General features: G+C 43.1%; 1 protein-coding gene across 1 annotated transcript; it reads left to right on the top strand.

The window, feature by feature from the left end:
- Positions 1-2,363: 2,363 nt before the first annotated feature.
- Positions 2,364-17,675, top strand: MMP23B (matrix metallopeptidase 23B). The gene is made up of 8 exons (XM_009274165.2): positions 2,364-2,534; positions 6,355-6,500; positions 9,380-9,519; positions 10,744-10,911; positions 12,162-12,326; positions 13,276-13,386; positions 14,392-14,518; positions 15,205-17,675. Exons 1-8 carry the CDS (start codon positions 2,364-2,366, stop codon positions 15,377-15,379), a joined length of 1,203 nt encoding a protein of 400 aa, XP_009272440.1. The 3' UTR covers positions 15,380-17,675.
- The last annotated feature ends 1,577 nt before the right edge of the window (positions 17,676-19,252 follow it).

Raw genomic sequence — 19,252 nt, 5'->3', positions numbered from 1 at the left:
TTACAAAAGTGTTTACTTTCTTTACATTGGGACAAAAGAAATTCCTCGTTTCCTCAGGCTATGTGGTTGTGTGAGTTCTCAATCTATGCTTTAAAACTCAGGCTCATGTAGCCATCTTCAGAAACAGTAAGGCACTAACTGGGTGCTTGGAAGGTTTCAGGTTCCTGCTCTGCAAGATTCCATGCTTGACCTCAGGCAAGTCTTTTCTCCTGCACAGTATGGTCTTAACCTGTAAGGTGCAGATAATAGCACTACCTTCCTACCTTCAAGGCTGATGTGAGATCAAATGATCTGAGAGACTGAGATGCTCAGATACGCCCTCTCCACTTGCCAGAGTATGTAACAGTGCATAAATTAAAATCTTTCTCAAACACTGCTGACTCTTACTAGCCGTATGAAAGGTGGATGCACTTAACGCTGTTACGCAGTTCCACGACTGAAACTCAGTGTTCTTCCAGCACTGTGTTTGCGAGCAGTATTTTTCTTTTGAGCCAGTACTGCTTTACTGGAGAAGAGCTCTTGGCTGAAGTTTTTGAGCCCCATTCCAAGGCAGATTTTTACTTCAAGACTCCCTTCTCAATCGGTCTTTCTGCAGATGTGTTCTCGTCTACAGACTCCGACAGAAACTTGTTCAGGGGACTTGAGATACTGATAAGTTACCAGTTTCTCACTTCATACTGTGGTCTACAGCTTAAACCACAAATGGAGGTGCATTTGCACCGCTCTCTGGAGCTCCGAACAAAGCACTTTTTCAGAGTGCTCACGCACAGGCATGTTTCATTCTGCCAACTCTGCTACTGAGAAAGAGGTGTAACTGTCCCTAGAAAGTTGCAGCTAACAGCTGAGATGAGCCAACATCTCTGACTGCTGCAGCTGACTGCTTTGGTCCACAGGAGCTCAAGCCCGGTACCCTTGCTTTGCTCTTTCTCGTCCTCCTAGTTCCAGCTTTCCTTTGTAATTCTATCCACAACTTCCTTTCACGTTACTCCGTATTCTGTCCTTCTGGTATCTGAACAACTGCTGCGCTTTGTCTACTCTCTGCAGAAAGCATGTTTTTTCTCCAGGGGGGAGCTTGGTGAAAATTAAAATAGAAAATTTTCCTGAAATTTGGTACAGACTCATTGGTCATATTTATTCTGAGTTGTTTAAAAGCTCCCGGCCAGCTTTAGTCTGAAAATACATAAAACTTATAAAACGTTGCAGGCTTGATTATGAACTAGGGAAAAAAAAAATTCAAATGAAACCATTTTTTATTATTAAAAGTGCAAGAAGTTTCTGAAACCTTTCAAATGCTTCGGATATCCCTTAGGATTGTTTTATACTGGCTGGCAACAGAACTACCCCCTCCCTGCCATCTGCTTGTGAAGCTAGGAGATTGCACAGTTCCTTTTCCTCTGCCTGGTCAGAACTGTTTAGCTAAGGACATCCCACCTCAGGAGCGCTGAGTATCCAGCGCTTAGTGACCAGACAGAAAAGTGCAGCTGTTTCTGAAAACCTGAGAATTTCTGAGTAAGCTTTTTAAAAAGTCCTGAGTTGACTTCATGTCTGCAGCCTGGAGATGCCTTAAAGAACCTAACAGCTTAAGGCAAACCGACCACTTCTCCAAGTAGGTCTTTCTGATGTGCTCAAGCTGAGGTACCCAAAATCAGGACGATTCTGAAAATACTTGCCTTTCTAGCATGATAACCCCTTACTGGGTAGCTCCCAAGTACACAAGAAATTTGCAGGTCACTTGCCAGGTTTCATGGAAGAGGGAGTTGATGTTTACTTTTATCTGAGTTTGTAAACTCCCTGACCAGAATTTCCTAAGCAGAGAAGCCCTGCCTGCTCTCTCACAGCATCTCATTTTTCACTCTGCTCCTGAAGACAGCCCCTGACAAATGACAGCTCTTCTAGCGTTAAGCATCCCTAATGAAACATTCCGAGGGCATGATGCTGGCTTCTGGATTCCCTTTTTCTGCCCCCTCCCCCAATTTTTTCATTACATAAAGCTGACAACTGCAGATTTGTCCTCTGCTGATTATACAGTCAGTTAAAGAAAAGAGTTCATGTCCATCCCAGCTTGTTTCACTTTGCTGCTTTTCCTCCGCCAGCCCAACTTTCAGCTGCAGTAATATGATACACTTGGCAGAGGCTAAGAGAATCTTTGGCACATTGGAAAGAGGCTTAATGTAAAGTCTACATTTTTTTTATTTTTTTAGGGCTTTTTGAAACTAGTGATTCTGCACAACTTTGGCAGTAACTGCAAGGCTACTCACAAATGCTCCAAATGCAACTGTGAGCAAAAGGATTACCAATGCATTCTGTGAAGAGAATGTCTTAATATCTGTCGCATCTCCCTCTAAAAAGTATTAAAGAACGACATGGATCAAGCAGAACAACTTTCTGCAGACAGAAGGAAGAGCTTCCTCTCAGTTGACAAGAAAAAGAGCAATGGCTGTAGAACCATTGTGGGATTTTTATGTGTATTCCCTGTGGTGGCTTTGCTGGCTATTGTGGGAGATCCAGCTGGAGCTGCAGTTCAGAAAAGTCAGGTAGGGGAAAGGATCTAATTCTCAAATGCTTGAAAGGGGAGCGGGGACATCAAATATATGTGCATGTGTATTCTTTTTAGAAGACGGATAAATTCAGGAAGCAATCTAAACAATATGTAAGTAACTGTTAAGGAAACAAGATCTGTTTATGGCTGTTTGAGTCCCTTTTTGCAAAGGATCCTAAAAGCTAATTATGCATCCAAGTAGAATCAGATTATTAGAGATGTGTATGCAGCTTGCAGACAACCAGTGAATGCACAAAAGATTTGGGTTGTTTTCCCTCAGAGCTTTGCCTATTCTTCTGAGTACCTCTGCTTTCCCAGCCTAGTCTGATGCAGCATGCATATATTCTGATTTCCATAGCAGCTGACCTTTCCTAGGAACTCCAGAGGCAGGGCTCGTGGCGTGTCAGATCTAAACTGGGAGTTAATGCTGGACCTACAGAAACTATTAGCTGATATTAACTCTCTTTCAAGGTCCGTCCGTTAGCAAGATACGCTGGGACAGACTGGTCAGAGGGAACAGTAGGAAGGCTCTGGCACTCTCAGAAGCTGGTCTTAATTTTTGCTTTTAGCTTAATTTTAGCTTTTAATTTTATTTAAAAAAAAAAAAAAATCTTCTCTAAGTGCTTACATCCTCTCCTGCTGTTTGTGTTCATGAAGATCCAGGCAATAGCACCCCTTGTTTGCATCACATGCTCAGGGCTCTTATGAATTGATGCTAAGCCGCAGAGTTATGTTACTGTTTAGTTTATGAAAGGGGAACTGCATGACTAGGAGAGAGAGAGGGGAATGAATTACATTCATTACAACTCAGTGAAGTAAATTAATGGAGGTCTGACTGCACAGGGCAAATAACGCAGAGCAGGGATGTTGACCAGTGTCTGCCTTTATACACGTTGGTGTCTATTGCAGTTGTTGAGAGAGAGAGTTGAAGCACCTCTCCTTCTAGCACCTCCCAAGCTTTTTGAATGTTTGAGACCTTAACCCACTGCCGAATGGGTTTCCTCCTGGGAGCGGCTGACATCTTCTCCAGTTCTGAGTATTCCCATAGTCTTGGTTCTTTGGCATCCAGACAGATCCTTTGATCAAAATTATACTATGAAATTTTTAACTAGGTCATTCCATTTCTGTCAGAATCCTACATCTGAGTTACAGCATATGTGTGGTACCCCACCCTTCCCAATTCACTTTGCAACACATTCTTAATTAAAAGCATCCTGTTGCACCAGTGGTAGGTAGAACAAAGACTAGAGCAGAACAGAGACTGAGCCGAATGTTTGGGCGAAAGAACTCAACCCTCTGCACCTTTCTTGATCTAGTGACTGGGTCAGATACAGGTTTCAGTGATCGCTGTTTGGACCTGAGTCGCCCTTACTTTGTTTTGTATTTTGAGGATAAGTTCACTAGGGACACAGATTTTTTTTTTTTTTTCTTTTCCCCCTTGCTTGTTCAGCACTCATGGCCTTAGGGTTTTAAGCTCGATGGTCGTAGAAAAGACAGTAATTTTTCTCCCTTGGGGCTGCAGGAGTTTTCCTTGTAGAAGCAGCAGCCAGCAGGCTGTTTCTGACTATCTAATTTTCCTCTGCTGATACCCAAATGGGTTTAAAGAAAGAGCCTCAAGATTTCACCCTATGCTGGTGTAATTTAATAGCCCAGTGGCAGAGGAGGCAGAATGGGCAGTGTCCATTACTCAGCCTGTGCAGCTTACAGCTCAGCGTGTTATCATCAACTGGAAATGGCACCAGTTGGGCTGTGAATTATAGAGGCTAGAAAGCAAATGCACTGCCTGTTCTGCTGGCTTTGCTAAGGAGCAGGAGCATCATATCGCAAAGACAGACAGCTACTGAAGAGCGTTAATACCTTACCTCATCCCATAATAAGCTGTCAGAGCCCGCAGACTGACAGAATTCACAGTACTAGCAATCCTGGGCTATTCCTGACTGATGCCAGAATGAATGTGTAATCAGCCCCAATACTGGCAAGGGATCGTAGAGAAAACAACAAAGGCAGAAAGGATTTGCCTAATTCTACCCTACTTGAAAGAACTGCAAAAAAAGGGAAAACATCTTATTATCCTGTAATTATGAGCTAATCTTCTCCAGGCTTCTCTTACAGCTCCAACAGATCATTGATACACAGGCTAGCTGATCCTCCACCTTGTCTGTGCAGCTCAAAAGGATGCAAAATTTTCCGTTCGTATCAAGGGAAAATGGCATTCTCGGAGTAGAATCAGAGGTAAAAGCCACTGGAGGTGAAGGGAGAGGGACAACAGCCAGTGTACTCACATCACACATGCCTTGGTGAAGAAGGGGCTAGGCCTTGAGCTGAGCAAACCAAAAAGTATGAGTTCCTCAGCCAGATCCCTTAATACAGCAAACAAAGTGACAAAGGTTAAAAGGGAAACGTGATCCTGTGTGTTCTTTCAAGAGCAAACTGGCATCTGAAGGCTCCCAGGAATGTGATCAAATACCCTGCCAAAAGCTTGCAGCTTAGAAGGCAAGGTATCAGTTAACATCGCTGTCTCATAGGTGACGTTCTATGGCCCTTGCATTCCTTACGTTCAAAGACATTGCTGATTTCAAATTGTGAGTCAGACCCATAGCTGAGCTGGAAGAAAGACTGTCCTTCTAGGAAAGAAAGATACTGAGATCAGAACAAGATAGAAGCTAGCCTGGCTCACAGACATGAGCGAAAGAGGCTGGTTTCCTGTTAGGATAGAGTCCCTCAGCCTTTTACCAGTCATGGAGAGATGCTAGTGATTTGGGCAGTATCTGGCAGCTGTTGCTTCGAGCTTCTTGTCTTTTCTTGCCATTTGTTTGCTGTGAGACCAGGGATATGCTATGTTGATTCTCAGAGCCTCAGCTCTTCCGTGAGTAAAATGAAGACAGCTCTTGCCTCCTGTAGAATGTGCTGTGAGGCTGAACAAACTCGTACTGGTGCAGCTTTTGTAACGTTGCCACTATACATATCGCTTAGTGTCTTGGGGCCTCTGCAGCAAAGATGACCAAGAGATTTTCAGCGTCTTAGTCCTGAAAAAGGGAGGCAGAGCGGGTGGACTTCCAGAGAACCATGTTGGATCCCATTCTTTTACCTCCACTACTCAGGACTAAAAGGCTTTTATAGTTTGAGTCAGACCTGTCACGAAATTTGATGTCTTTTACTGTATGATGGCTTTAAATGCACTCCAGGGTTTCCAGTGCTCCTATTTACTTTGAAGGCATTTCAGATCCACAATGCAGCTTTATAAAGAGCTCTCTGCACAAAGGGTTGCCTGTTTTACTCATTTGTCCGGTATTTCATTTCTTCTGTGGTGAGGCTGGAGAGCAATAGCAAAGTGAAAAGGAAATGAAAACTTTCCAGGAAGAGCTGCAGACTCACCGTGGCCAGAAGCCTACTGAGGCCTCATTTCTGCTCCATCTGTGCTGCACTCCGAGAGCAGAGCGGAGTGGCGGCAGTGCCCTATTCTGGAATTATGCAGCAGCTCAAGGGAGCCTACAGCACCGATCCTCTGTGATCCCGTGTTGAGGAGTGCTGCTCCCTTCCTTTCCTTGCATGTCCGATCTAAGACATGCTCCAAGAACTCCTCATAGCGTAGCCCCTCTTTTGCTCTGTCTTGGTTTTGTTCAGCACACTCGGAGCAGGCATACTTTGCAAAGCACTGACCAGCTGATGCACTAGTCTTGTCCCCTAGACACCCATAAAGGAGTACCGGTTGTGCTCCCCAGCCTCCAAATGTCCCATACCTGATAGTTTTCCTTTTACACTGTTCAATCCTGCAGTCTCTCCCATCTTTTCAACCTCCTGTTTTGTCTTTTAAGGAAGATGCTACATCACCTGGTCTTCATGGAGCGAGTGCCTCTGCTTTGCACGGTCCAGCTTTCCCACCTCGGCCTCCAGCACGGAGAAAACGATACACGATCACACCAGGGCACTTGAAGTGGGACCACTTCAACTTGACATACAAGTACGGACTTGCATTAGCCCTAAGAGTTACACTGGGGTCTGAGTTTTTCCTGCCATGAAAAACCTTTCCTTATGAATATCGCTAATCCATTTGCTAGCGAACGGATAGCTGCTAAAGCCACGCTAAAGTAGGAAGTATTTCTACAAATGCTACGCCTCTCGCCTCAGCTGTGGATCATGTGAAGCATCATCACTGCATTAGAAGCTAGTGGCACATATGGCTGCATGCTGAGGCTACTTACAGAAAAACTAACTGTTCAGGGACAGATTCAGGTGTCAGACAGATAGGCTTCGCAGAACTAGGGACTGCCCTCAGAAGGTGGTGAATTGAATATTAACTCTGTCATGCTGGTATTTTTAAAAGAGCTCTGTATGAACCTAAATCACCACTGAAGGAAATTGTTCTTGAAAGGTTCTGTGATTTCAGGAGGACAGAGCTCTGTTAGTGCTGAGTGCTTTTAGGAATCTTTCTCCCTGTTGTCTTTGGGAAAGGATGCCAACTCTTAGATTACTAACAAATAAACAATAAAAAGCCCTTGGCAATTCTAGGGTGAGCGAATGTTAACCCTAATATTTTCAGACATTTCTGCCACGGAAAGTGGCTGTCCAGATTACTGATTTCCAGCTGGGTTTACCACTGCTCAGAACCAGCAGCATTTCAGCAGTACCACACAGCCATAGGGTGGTCTGGTTTTGATATGATGGAGCTATGTAAATGTGCAATGCTAGTCCTGCTTTCAACAAGCAGGCTGTTCAGAGCCAAAGTTGATGGAGTCCTATGGATTTTCACACTGAACTGTTTCTCATTGCAGTCTGGCTCTACTGCTTGTGCTGGCATAAGGCAATGTCAATCCTGTTCGGTGTTCAGCCTTGGAGCAGCTCTCTTCCGTGCTTTAGCAGTGGCTGAACAGCCCCTGAAACTGTCCAGTGCGATGAGCTGTGGTGGCAGCATCCTGAAAAGATGCTTTTTCTCTCTGGGAAAATATTAATGGCATTGTTGAATGTTTTTCAGGTGACATAGCGTGAGTTCACACAGAACAAGGTTCAGGGAATCCCCTTAGAAACAGTTTCGTAAGATGAGCACTGGCAGGTAGAATCAGACTGTCACAGTAAACCTCAGACTAGCAGGAGTCCTGGATGTTTGACTGAAGAAAGGCCTGTTGTTCACTCCTGGCTGAGAGTCTGCACCTTCCTGGGGACAAAAGAGGCAAATCAGGTTTTTTTCAATGTCTTATGTGATTACAAAGGTCCTTTTAATGTGGCTACTACCTCCATCCACTCCTGACTTTAAAGTACAGAGCAAGCCCCAAACCTGACCTCTCGAGAGAGCTGCAATCACTGTTAAACTGCAGTGGCTTGAATGGCAGGTTACCTTGGATTTCAGAAAACGCGTGAAAGTGGCCTCTGGCAGTAGCAATGTGTGTTGCAGCTTTTTCTTGGCATTGGGTTGAGGACATCGTTACGGAGCTGTGAGGGTCTCTCTCACACTCTAGCTGTGGAAAGCTGACAAGGCTGTGACTGTGACGGGTGGGAGAGTTTTCTGTCACCAACTATCAGGAAAGGAAAGCGTTGTTTGCAGTGGGTTTGCCTGAGGCAGTGGAGGTAAGGAGTGAGGGCAAGCGGGGCGGGCAGAAGGACAGCAGCAGTTATGTCTGTCCGAGAGCTCTGTGCTAACCCCTTTATTCTCCACAGAAGCAGGAAGGGGAGTATCTCAAGGTCACCAAATGCAGGCTGGGAAGATAATTTGCAAGGTGTGGCTGATGCTGCAGTTACCTCTGTTCTCTAGTAGCTGTTACACCGTCAGTTACACAGAAGTCTCGTTGTAACTGTCACTGGCCTTATTTGCTCCATGTGCGGTGGTGGTTGTTGCGTTGTTCCGTGGGTGATGCTGCAGTGCTGATCAGTACATGTTGACTTCCCGGTGGGCAGCAGGGGTTAGTTCTGCCTGTAAGCCCAGACAAAGAATGAGTGGGTGGCATGAACCTGACTCCTTCACGCTGAGCAGAGAACATGTATCTCCCTTTACGCTCATCCCAAACAGGCTAAGCCTCACGATAGTCTTAAGTGTCCAGGTTTACACTCGTTAACAGCCTGGCTTGATACGAAACCTTCTGCTCCCTTTAGGATGTGCTGGGACGAAGGGAGAACATAAACAGCATAGCTAAAATACAACCAGAGGGGATAGCAGAATATACACAACTTTTCCCAATTGCTACACTTCAGGCAATTTCCTGAATGCAGATCTTCTTTTGGGACAAGGTAAGTTTCTAGGAGCCATCTGTACATTTCCATGGTTCTGCCATCCTGCACCAGTAGTTTTCTTACAGTTCAGCTGTATCTATACCTGTGGCCTAAACAGGAACCTCTCTCGAGTCTCTCTCCCAAGTGATTGAGATTTTTTCAAAGGAAATAACTCGTTTTACTATCAAACCTTTAATATCCTTTGGAACCCTCTTTCAAAAGTTCTGCCTAAGAGTATTATAATTCAGTGTGTGCACATACATCGTAGCCTAAGTGTTATGAATAGGAGTTACAAGTCTGCTGCTGAAATGCAGTTGTTTCCTCTTCTAGCAATGCTGCACAACAGACTGGGAGATGTTGGGATAAAAACAGTTTTCCAAGAGAACCTCGTCTAAAATGATGTGCTTGAGGAAGGACAAGAGCTGTAGTCCAGAACATGTGATTGAAAAGAATATCAGTAATATATTAGTCCCTGTAGGGGTTTTATTAAATACTCTTAATATCCAGTTCAAGCTACTCCCGTTTTGAACCTATTAGAGTGAATGGAAAGACTTGATTGTCTGATGCAGCCTTGAGAGCCTTCAGCTGATGTTTGAGAAGGGAACAGCATTTTCCTGAAGTTGTTCTGTCTTCCTACAGAATCCTGTCCTTCCCAAGAAACCTTATAAACGCCAGGGACACACGCAAGGGACTAGCAGCTGCGTTCCGAATGTGGAGTGAAGTTTCACCATTCAGCTTCAGAGAAGTGCCACGCCACGTAGCTAGTGACTTGAAAATAGGTAAGACTGCACGGGCTCCTGCGCTGACAGAACACGGTTGCGTTTGTTAACTCCACAAGGGACTTGCAGAATTTCAGTACGTAAACCAGGAGTTCGGAGGCAGGAGACAGTCCTCCTTTGCTGTGTGGACTCAGCAGGGCCTCTTGGACAAGGATTGGGGCATCGTTTGCCTTTCGTTAGGTAGAGAAACTACTTCTAGTTGCTCTAAAAAGATGTTAATTTCATAATTAACACTTTCTGTGAATCTTGCAGTCAGGAAGCTTTACGTATTTGACAAGAACTAACCCTCAAAATCTGCCACTGGGACAGGATTCTCTCTATTCCACAGATGGGGAAACTGAATAGTGAAAGGTGAAATGACATATGCAAGGTCACACAGAGCCAAAGAGCAGGTGACGGATTCCAGCTTGTTTATGGTTTTAGTCTCCCTTCTGTTGATCCTGTTGAAGCACCATCTTTTCTCTGTCCTCTCTCTCCTCCCCTCCCTTCTGCCCCTGTACCACTATGCAGTAGTGACATCCTTTCTCGGGCCTAGAAAAATGTTAGTGCTGAGGCGTTATCTGCTCAGTCTCAACTCCGGATGTAAATTCTTCCTGGGATTTATGGTCTGTGTGAAATAATTATTTCCTGTGCAGATGGCAGCAATATTGAGATTTACCATTGTTTCGCAACATGCTCTTCACTCTGGTGTTGCATGACGCTACTTACAGGCACATGATACGCCTTCCCGGGGGCCTGTCCGGCTGCCACATGTGAGCTCCAGGTGGCCCAGTTGCAGCGGACGCAGGGTACACTGCGATGCTGTTGTGATGCTAGCAGAAAGACGGCGAGCAGCTATGACTCTAAGGCTATCTGTTCAGGTTTAAAATGGAGCAATTACATCCTGGGGTCATCATCTCACTGTCTAACTTCTCTCTCTCAAAAAAAAAAAGCGTCCATGTGATGTTGCAAAAAGAGCTCAGCATTCCTTTCTGAAAACTAGACTCACTTGCGTCCATTGGAAACAGCTCTAAATCCAGGGTCATCACAGGGCTGAGTAGAGTTTGCATCACAGAGCCATCATTCCTGACAATCGCTTTGCATTTATTTTTCCTTTTGTGGCTCCGTAGGTTGGAAAACATGTGGATACCGTAAGAGATTTTTTACTAAACCACAAGTTTATGGATGTCTGTCCTGGATGGGCTTACCCTGCTAGATACACTAAATCTGCTTCTTTTTTTACAGGCTTCTACTCTATCAATCACACAGACTGTCTGGAGTCTCTCATTCACCACTGCTTTGATGGAACAACAGGGGAACTTGCTCATGCCTTCTTCCCACCCAACGGGGAAATCCATTTTGATGACCACGAATACTGGATATTGGGAAATACACGGTTCAGCTGGAAAAAAGGTAACACGTGTCTCGGGAAGCACATAATTAATGCCTGTAGGATTTAGGCTTTAGTCCTTGTTCTGGGGTTTACCCAGTATGGGAAAGAGCCAACAGAAATGGTTGTGATTTTCTGTAGTTTTGGAAGTTGTTGGCCTTGCTGTCATGTGACTGAAGTGCTATAAGGGACCATGTTGGGTGGCAGTGCCATCTCCTTCTGAATAGTTCAGTGGACTTGCTCGATAGCTCAGATGCATATTCAATAATTACGTCTGGCTTCTGCCCAGGCAGGTGCATCTCTGAGAAGGGCCATGTTGTATTACTTCAATACTTTACTTGCCGGCATGGCTGTTTACATTTTAGTTTTCCTGGGTCTGTAGTCATTTTTGGGTTTGTGGGCACCTAAAAATGTCTGTGTTACTTATAGCTTGGCGTTTTTTTTCTTCTTGATTTTTTTTTTAAGCAATGTCAAAACTAAATTTAAATTAAAAGCAGATGGTCCCTGACTAACTAGCAAATTTGGTTCATATTATATGACCAACTCAGTACTTTTTTTTGAAAATAAGATATTTTGCTTTTCACCAAATAAAAACAGAGGAGGGGAGATTTTAGGTGACACAGAGGGACTTCTCCTATCCTTCTTGCTTTCCAAAGCACAGCAACAGATAAGATCTAGGGACAAAGACCTAGGAGAGATGATCTTTAAAGCAAGAATGTCAGTGTGTATTAATTTATTATGCAAGATATCAAGATAGGTGTCAGTAATAACACCTCTTGTGAGTCGTCCTTCAGTTAAAATCCACCTCTGCTGGAAGCAGGCTTCAAGATGCTTCCGAGAAACTTGAGTTTGACCTATAGGCTATGGGAGATGCCGAGGTCAACTGGAGGCCCTTTCATACTGGAATATTCCAGCTAGCAATCTCATTCCCGAACAGCCATTTCCAGTTACAGCTCTGGGCTGTGGGAACAACATTTGCAGGAAGCTGACGAGAGTAATTAAGTATTACACAGGGCACTTGCCTTCATTTCAAATATTGCTGTTTCAGAGCAGTCTTCCTGTAGTCTGGCAGAGCAGCTGTTTGAAATTAGAAGCATGTGGAAATAATTGGCTTGTCTACTTGCACCCAAGCAGCTACAGGGAAGATGAAACTTGGGCAACCTTTGATGAGACCATACTGTCCTTGTGCTAAAATATTTCCTCTGGTTTTACACCAGGATTAGCAAATGTACTTCACTACACAATGCCAGCTGCTCTTCTGTTTCTCTTGCAGGTGTTTGGCTTACAGATCTGGTACATGTAGCCGCTCACGAAATAGGACATGCCTTAGGACTTATGCACTCCCTGAACCCCAATGCCCTCATGCACATCAACGCCACTTTGACTGGGAAAAAGACCATCTCTCAAGATGAAGTCTGGGGAATTCACAGACTTTACGGTAAGGAAGGCAGGGTTGTGCTCTGGGCTCCTCTGTATAAAGCACATTTGCCTAAAGCATCAGTTGGATCCTGAGGAGCTCTCAGTGTTAGACCCTCATTGTTTGGCAGGACTAGGCTGTAAGCCAGTGAGCAGTAGGCAGGAGGAATCTTACTCCTTTTTATGCGAAGTAGAGCTACAAGGAGGTGTAGCATTGTCTGTTTCCAGCACTACTAGCTTCAAATGTGATAGTCAGGAGGCTGGAAATCTTACAGACTTCATGCTTCCACCTCCCCAGATGGCAGTTCTGAGTAAAGGTTTCAGAGGGGTCAGTCTACTCTGTCTTCAGACTGCTGTGAGCTGCCTCCGCAGAGGCATAGGCACTGTGTGTGTTCTCATATCCCTAGCTCATTATGCCCCAGCCCAGCAACCAGCTCTGGGCATGGACGCTTTGGGCCTTTTGTACTGTGGCTTATACAAGAACAAAAGGCTAATTTTAGCCATGGAGAGCCCTGACATGCATTTGTACATTTGCAAGCATCAGGTGCACAAAGGGAAAGCTCACATGCAAAGAAAGGGGGAAGGCAAACGGCTGTTACTCTTTTGGACGGACTCAGATGTATTAATGCAACATGACAAAACTCTCTGCAAACCAAACAGGCTGTAGCAAGATTCTCTCGAGCTCTGACACATTTGCCTGCTACTCTTCAAACATTACCTAGTGTAGGGCTTAGAAATAGCAACTCTCTTGAATCACTGATGCTACTGCATGAACGTAGCTCAGTATCTATCTAGCCCACTGCTCATATAATAATGGCACCCTGCTCTATTTATTGTACTCCTGTTTTAGATTCCTTCCTGTCTCAGCTCTACCATTTGCACTGAACAATCTGATTTAAGTGAAATGTCAATTTGTTTCTCAGAAGGAGCAGTCTACCCCAATCCCTCTAATGCCTTGTCTCCTGTTTCAGGATGTAAAGACAGATTATTTATGTGCCCATCATGGGCACAAAAAGGTTTCTGCGAGAAACGCAGGAAGTTGATGAAAAAGCACTGTCCATCTACCTGTGACTTCTGCTACGGTATCTAACTTTTCTTCTGGGATTCTTGGTGGAGTTTGCACAGAGGGAGGAGGTAAAAGTTAAGCAGTGGTTGCTGCAGGGATAGGCAGGATCTTAATTCCACACTAAAGATCAGTGGATGCAAGTGACTAGCCCCATCCAGCTCTAATGAGAAGCAGAGCAGAGACGGCCTCATACATTTGAGCCAAGATCAAGGCTTGGAAATAGGAAGCAGCTTTTATGTTTAAACATTTGTGGACTAGAACATTAAACTGTCCCATTCCTCTCTAGTTTAACTGAACTAATGATAGGGAGTTTCTGAAAACACAGCTGCTCCATGTGCCTCAGACTGCTTCCCTTTTGGACCCAACTGAGGAAGTGAGGTGCTGATGTGTTAAATTCAGAGATAAGAGATGCAGTACAGCTCCTGATGCAGTGATGGGACATAGACAAGACAAATGACAACTCAAGCACAGCTGGACTTGAGCTGCTCTGCAGAAAAAGAGATAAAGTATGTTAATCTGTCTATCTAGTCTCTCAGTTTTATGAATCCAGATAGGGGACTAATGCAGGATCAGGTCAAGTTACTGCAGCTGTGGAACTAAGCTTCAGATAAATACTTACTGACTTTAAGAAGATGTGCCATATAACTAATACCTCTCTCTCTCTAGTAGAGAGGTATTTTTTTAGACCACATTAATGCAAAGATGCAGTCAGATAATTACAAACCCATGTATTCTAGGGGACTGTTCATATACTGAACGTATACTCTTCCATATATATGAAACAGGCAAGTGGTTTTTTATCCATCTCTGTCAGTTTACATGCCACAAAATTGTTATCTTTGCATATGAATAACATTACATGTCCATCCAAGGATTGCTCAGTAGGAGGCATTTTTAGATTAATACTTTTAAGGTTCCTTAGGTGGTAACATTATTCCATGAAAGTGTTTTGCAATGACCAAAGCTTGATAATGAGATGTGCTGACTTTTGCCATTTCTTTCTCTCACCTCTGGTGGATAGAATTCCCATTTCCAACGGTCCCCCCTACTCTGCCCCCGCCAAGGACAAAAACCAAGACTGTTTCTGAAGGCAGGAACGTCACCTTCCGCTGCGGACAGAAGATAATTCATAAAAAAGGCAAAGTTTAGTAAGTGCTCTATCATTTATTCCAGTCCTTTAGGAGACTTTGCAGCTTACACACCAATTATGGAATTAATGACAAAACAGCGTAAATAAGAATGCGGTTTATCTTCTGGAGCATGTCACTGTCTCACTTGGCACCCAGAGTAGAAAGAGGGGTGGCTGGCTAACTGAGAGGGGAGTGTGCAAATATTGTTCGTAACATTGCAAAGCATTTAGTCTGAAAGCAGAGCTATCAGAAATGAGCAAGCCAAGTTGAAAAAGGGTAAAATCCAATTCACATATATAGCACAAAGATAATTCTTACCACCAAGTCAAATTCCCTGGCCCATATTTTGCAAAAAACCACAGTCTTAAATTTACCCTTTCAATTAATAGTTTGTTAGCCCTTACTGATGTACAAGCATGTTATTTCTGGATGTATCTAAAACTGAGAGAGATATGCCCAAGTCCATGAGTTAGTTTTGGCTGAGGACCCAAATTCCCATCAACTTTCAGTAAGATTCAAGCCCCTACATTACTCAGGATAGTGCCCTGAAATATGTAGTAAAACTTAACCTTGTTTTGTTAAAGTACCATCTGTGCTGTACACTTACTGAAGCAAAACTTACTAGGAGAAAGAAGATTCATTAACACATATTGCATTGTACTGGACATTTTGTAGTTTAATTTCTATTATTTTTCTTATGACAGCTGGTATAAAGATAAGGAGCTTCTGGAATACTCATATCCAGGTTACTTATCCTTAAATGAGGATCACATGAGCATCATTGCAAATGCAATTAATGAAGGAACTTACACTTGTATAGTAAAGAAAAAAGAAAGAATCTTGACTACTTATTCCTGGAGAATCAGACTGAAGCACTAACGAGGGCCCTGGAATGAGCACTTCAATTACTGCTAGTTCTGTTTCAAATTCAGAATGTTTCTTTGGCATTTTATATTTAATCTCCAGTAGTGCAACTGAACTTCTAAATCAGCTGCTTCCATACCTTGGGCAAAAGAGACTCTGAGACTTCATTACTGGAACGTAGAAGTTTTCCAAATTAGTTTTAGTGATAAAGAATTTATCAAGTATGTGCTGTACAGAGAATTAAAATTTTTTTTTTAAAAAAGCAAAGTGTCAGATTTTGCAGTTAAACGTTTATGTGGATCACTGCGGACTGCTGAAAAACAAGAACATAACTCTTCATCAAACAAATGGATGAACAGATTGATGGCTCAGCTATGTTGCAATAGAGGCAGAGGTATTGTGGAAGGAAAATGGCCAGTTATGCTCTGTAAGTGTTTTGCTGTTATTTTTTTAGATCCTGGTGCATAGAACTAGAAGAACTTACAAAAAAAGTGTAAGACCTAATATTTTCCTTTTTCTTTTACTTATCTGGAGGAGGATGTAGGGTGACAACAAACCCCTGCTAATTATTCTATTCCACATTTTGACATGTTCAGTTCAAGTATCCACAGAACATCTTTTTTCCCCCTAGCCGCTTTCCTGCGGTTTGTATTTATTACTCGTGTAATCTTATCCCAATATACTATTTACCTGCATCAGCAGCTCCTCATAACTTGTCCTTTAGGTGTCTGATCAATAAGCCTCTTGACTCCTTCAACAGAGATGAGGTAATTTCCATCACTGTCCTCCCCCAGTCACCCAAGTGATGAGGTAAATATGCCACATCCAACAGGAAAATAGCGTTAGTATTGGTAGGCAAAGCCTAGTGCACTCAAACTTATCTACAGCAGCGGAGCATTCATTTGCACAGTTAGGAATCCCTGACAGTCATTACATTTAGCAAGATCCTTATCCAGTGTTAAAACAGCCTACGTTGCTCTTTGCTTAGGTTCATCCTTTTTCAGTTGTCCTCTTAACCTCTTGAAAGAAGTTTCTTCCTACTTAAAAGCACAGCAAAACTGCAAAGCATCTCACGTACCGCGGCACAGGTCAGTTGCCTAGGAAGACCTCTGTATTAGAGCAGAAAGGCTCCATCAGCAAAATTCTCCTCTGTTCTAGGACAGCAAAAGAGCAAGGGAAAAGAAAGAAACTAATAATTACTGTTTGTCTGGTACAAATGCAATGACTATAATTTTACTGGCAGACATTTAGCACAAACTCTGCACATCTTCATTTAACAGACCAGAGCTGCACCATATGGATCTGAGCATCTCTTCTCAAGGCAGCTTTGTCTTTGGGATTTGGAGAAGAGAAACAAGGACAATGAGCTGATCATCGTAGTCTTCAGTAACTATCACAAGGGGATGTCAACACTTCAGCTGCAAGAAGGCTTAATCTTTGGGTAGATCCAAAGTCCTTCATCTCACTTATCACTACAGCATAACAGTGTCTTTTAAACATATCATTTATGATTACCAGGTTTCATACAATTTCTCTGAATACAGTTTCTTTACATTGCAGTAACCTACCGCTATCTCCGTAGCGCTCTCCAACTGTCTGATGCTTCTGGCAGGCAGTGTCCACACTGGAGTTTGGGGAATAAGTGAATGCACAGGCAGGGTAAGCACTGATAGCTAAGGCTCTGCTTTGCCACAGATACCCTGTGAGATGTTGGCCACCGTCAGAAACTGGATGTTGACCCAAAGGCCAGTGGAAAAAAGAAAGCAATTAAACAAGTTGCAAGCTTAAGACAGACACCAGGCCACTACGCAGCTCTGCCATTCCGTCCGGTACGCCCACGACACGAACGGCATGGCACAGCACTCCAGCATGCAGATCTGCTCTATCTGCAATTTCAAGGCTATCTGGTCGCTCAACAGAATTGTCAGGAAACAAAACACTTGATTTTCTGTAAAGAAGCCAAGAAAAAAATTAAGCTCTCCCCATCCCCCTGCACAGGCACACTACATGACACAGCTTCCATTTGCTGAAATGCAGATTTGCTGGTATGGAAAACAGTTCACAGATTTGGTGATATCCTCAAGGTAAGCAACAAAACTTACTTTCTCTTAGATTACAACTTGAATTTATAAAAATAAACCAACAACAAAATAAGTACCTAAACTACAACAATCCTGTGATTCCACCACACACTCATGCATTGGAACTTCACGCTGGCATCAGTTGTTTAAAAAGACCTAATTTCAAACTACTTGGATACTGTGATACTGTTCCTGGTGAAAGAGACCATAACTTTTTTTCCTCACCTTACCTGCCTTTGCAAAGCTTATGTATGATTAAAAGCAAACAACTCCCCATCAGTGTCAAAACTATTTGCCCACGTTGGAAAGAATGTCTTCTGACTGTACACAAAGCACCTGTCTAGAAAGTTAAACAGCAATGATCTTAGCTGGTGGTAAAGCACAGTTAGCATTTCAGTATCGTTATGCCCTTTCACTTCTCACATATTTATTTTGCATAAATAAATAAGCTTAGGATTCAGTTTTACCACCACAGTTAGCTGAGAGTACGGCACAGTATAAAACTTAAAAGTGCATCTTTGCATGGACAGCTAAGCTCAGGATCATAAAAGGCAAGCACTCTATGCAAAAATAGACAATGGAGACAAAATAAAAGCTGAGATGCAGTAACCGAACAATGTTGCGCTACTCAGGGAGAGCTGGTATTTCCCTTCTACTAAAAAAAACCAAACCTGGAGTTACACGTATCTCTCATAACGGTATTAAATTTCCATTGCAATCCAGTATTAGGTTTTCTTTGTTTTACTAAAACTATCCCAGCTTAGAGGAATAATCCTTTTTGTCAGGAACATGGATCTTCCAAGTGATGGCTGCAACAATGCCAAGGCAGCTAGGAAGGAAATAGTTCACAGAGTGCAAGATGCACAGCACAGCTTGAAATACAAAATATGCAGTCATGTTCTAATCCTTTAGAGCTTAGCACAGGCCGTGGCAAAATGGCTCTCCTTTCCTGTACTCTGCCAGATGTAACAAAAAAAAAAACCCCACAACCCTGCTTTACCATGGGTTATTGATCTCCACCTATGAGGAATCTTGCTAAAATCATGCATACTTCAGTTACAAGACTAGTAATAGAACTGTTTCTCCTTCAGTACTAGGCAATCAATCAGGCCTAGAGAGAAAATAGTTTGCACTCCTCCACGGGGAAAAAAAGAAAAACCAACCCTACTGTTTTCAATATTTAACACAATGTTAGTACATCCCAATTCCAGTTCCAAGGCCTTTACCGAGAAAACCTCCTAAAATGCACTGAAATTGGTGGAATGTTTATAATTTAAGTTAATCCTTGTACTGGACTGGTGCCCAGTTCTGACTGCACGAATACCCCAGTATTTTCCACATCTTCCTGCTCCCAGAAAAGAATGATAGCATTATAAATTAGAGACTCAGCAGGCTGTAATATTCCAACGTGATTCCTCTAGTCTTTCATCTTATGAGAAAGGACTGGAATATGGCATTGTACAATCAGTAAAGCTAAGCTCCCCTTTTTACGGAAAAAGGGCGTATTTAAAAGAACTTTCTATAGAAAATAAAGTTTCAAGTCTCCATATTAAATCTTTTTGATTTATAAAACAACAGAGTACTTCTTTTGCACCAGTGCCATTGTAAATACATGTATACAACACATCAAACAGTGTTCAGCTCAGTAGTGCACCCAAAAATCTTGCCAGTATCGAGCCCAACCCAGCAGGAACCCAACCCTCTCTCCAAGGCACGCAGCAGGAAAGAAACCTCAGAACTGTTATGGTTTTTTGCCCTAACTATATTCAGACACATACAATTTACTTTAAAAAAAAAAAAAAAAAAT

Source organism: Aptenodytes forsteri, unplaced genomic scaffold, assembly GCF_000699145.1.
Source record: "Aptenodytes forsteri isolate BGI_AS27 unplaced genomic scaffold, ASM69914v1 Scaffold16, whole genome shotgun sequence".
NCBI classification, from domain to species: domain Eukaryota; kingdom Metazoa; phylum Chordata; class Aves; order Sphenisciformes; family Spheniscidae; genus Aptenodytes; species Aptenodytes forsteri.
Note: the sequence above shows the minus strand (reverse complement) of the source record. Positions and strands in the feature narration are given on the sequence as shown.

What these genes read in the sequence shown, in the direction of transcription:
- MMP23B (XM_009274165.2), top strand. Translation starts at nt 2,364, where the DNA reads ATGGATCAAGCAGAACAACTTTCTGCAGACAGAAGGAAGAGCTTCCTC. An exon ending in AGCTAGTGACTTGAAAATAG is followed by an intron (nt 9,520 to 10,743) that starts GTAAGACTGCAC and finishes CTTTTTTTACAG; the next exon opens with GCTTCTACTCTATCAATCAC. An exon ending in CATAAAAAAGGCAAAGTTTA is followed by an intron (nt 14,519 to 15,204) that starts GTAAGTGCTCTA and finishes TTCTTATGACAG; the next exon opens with CTGGTATAAAGATAAGGAGC.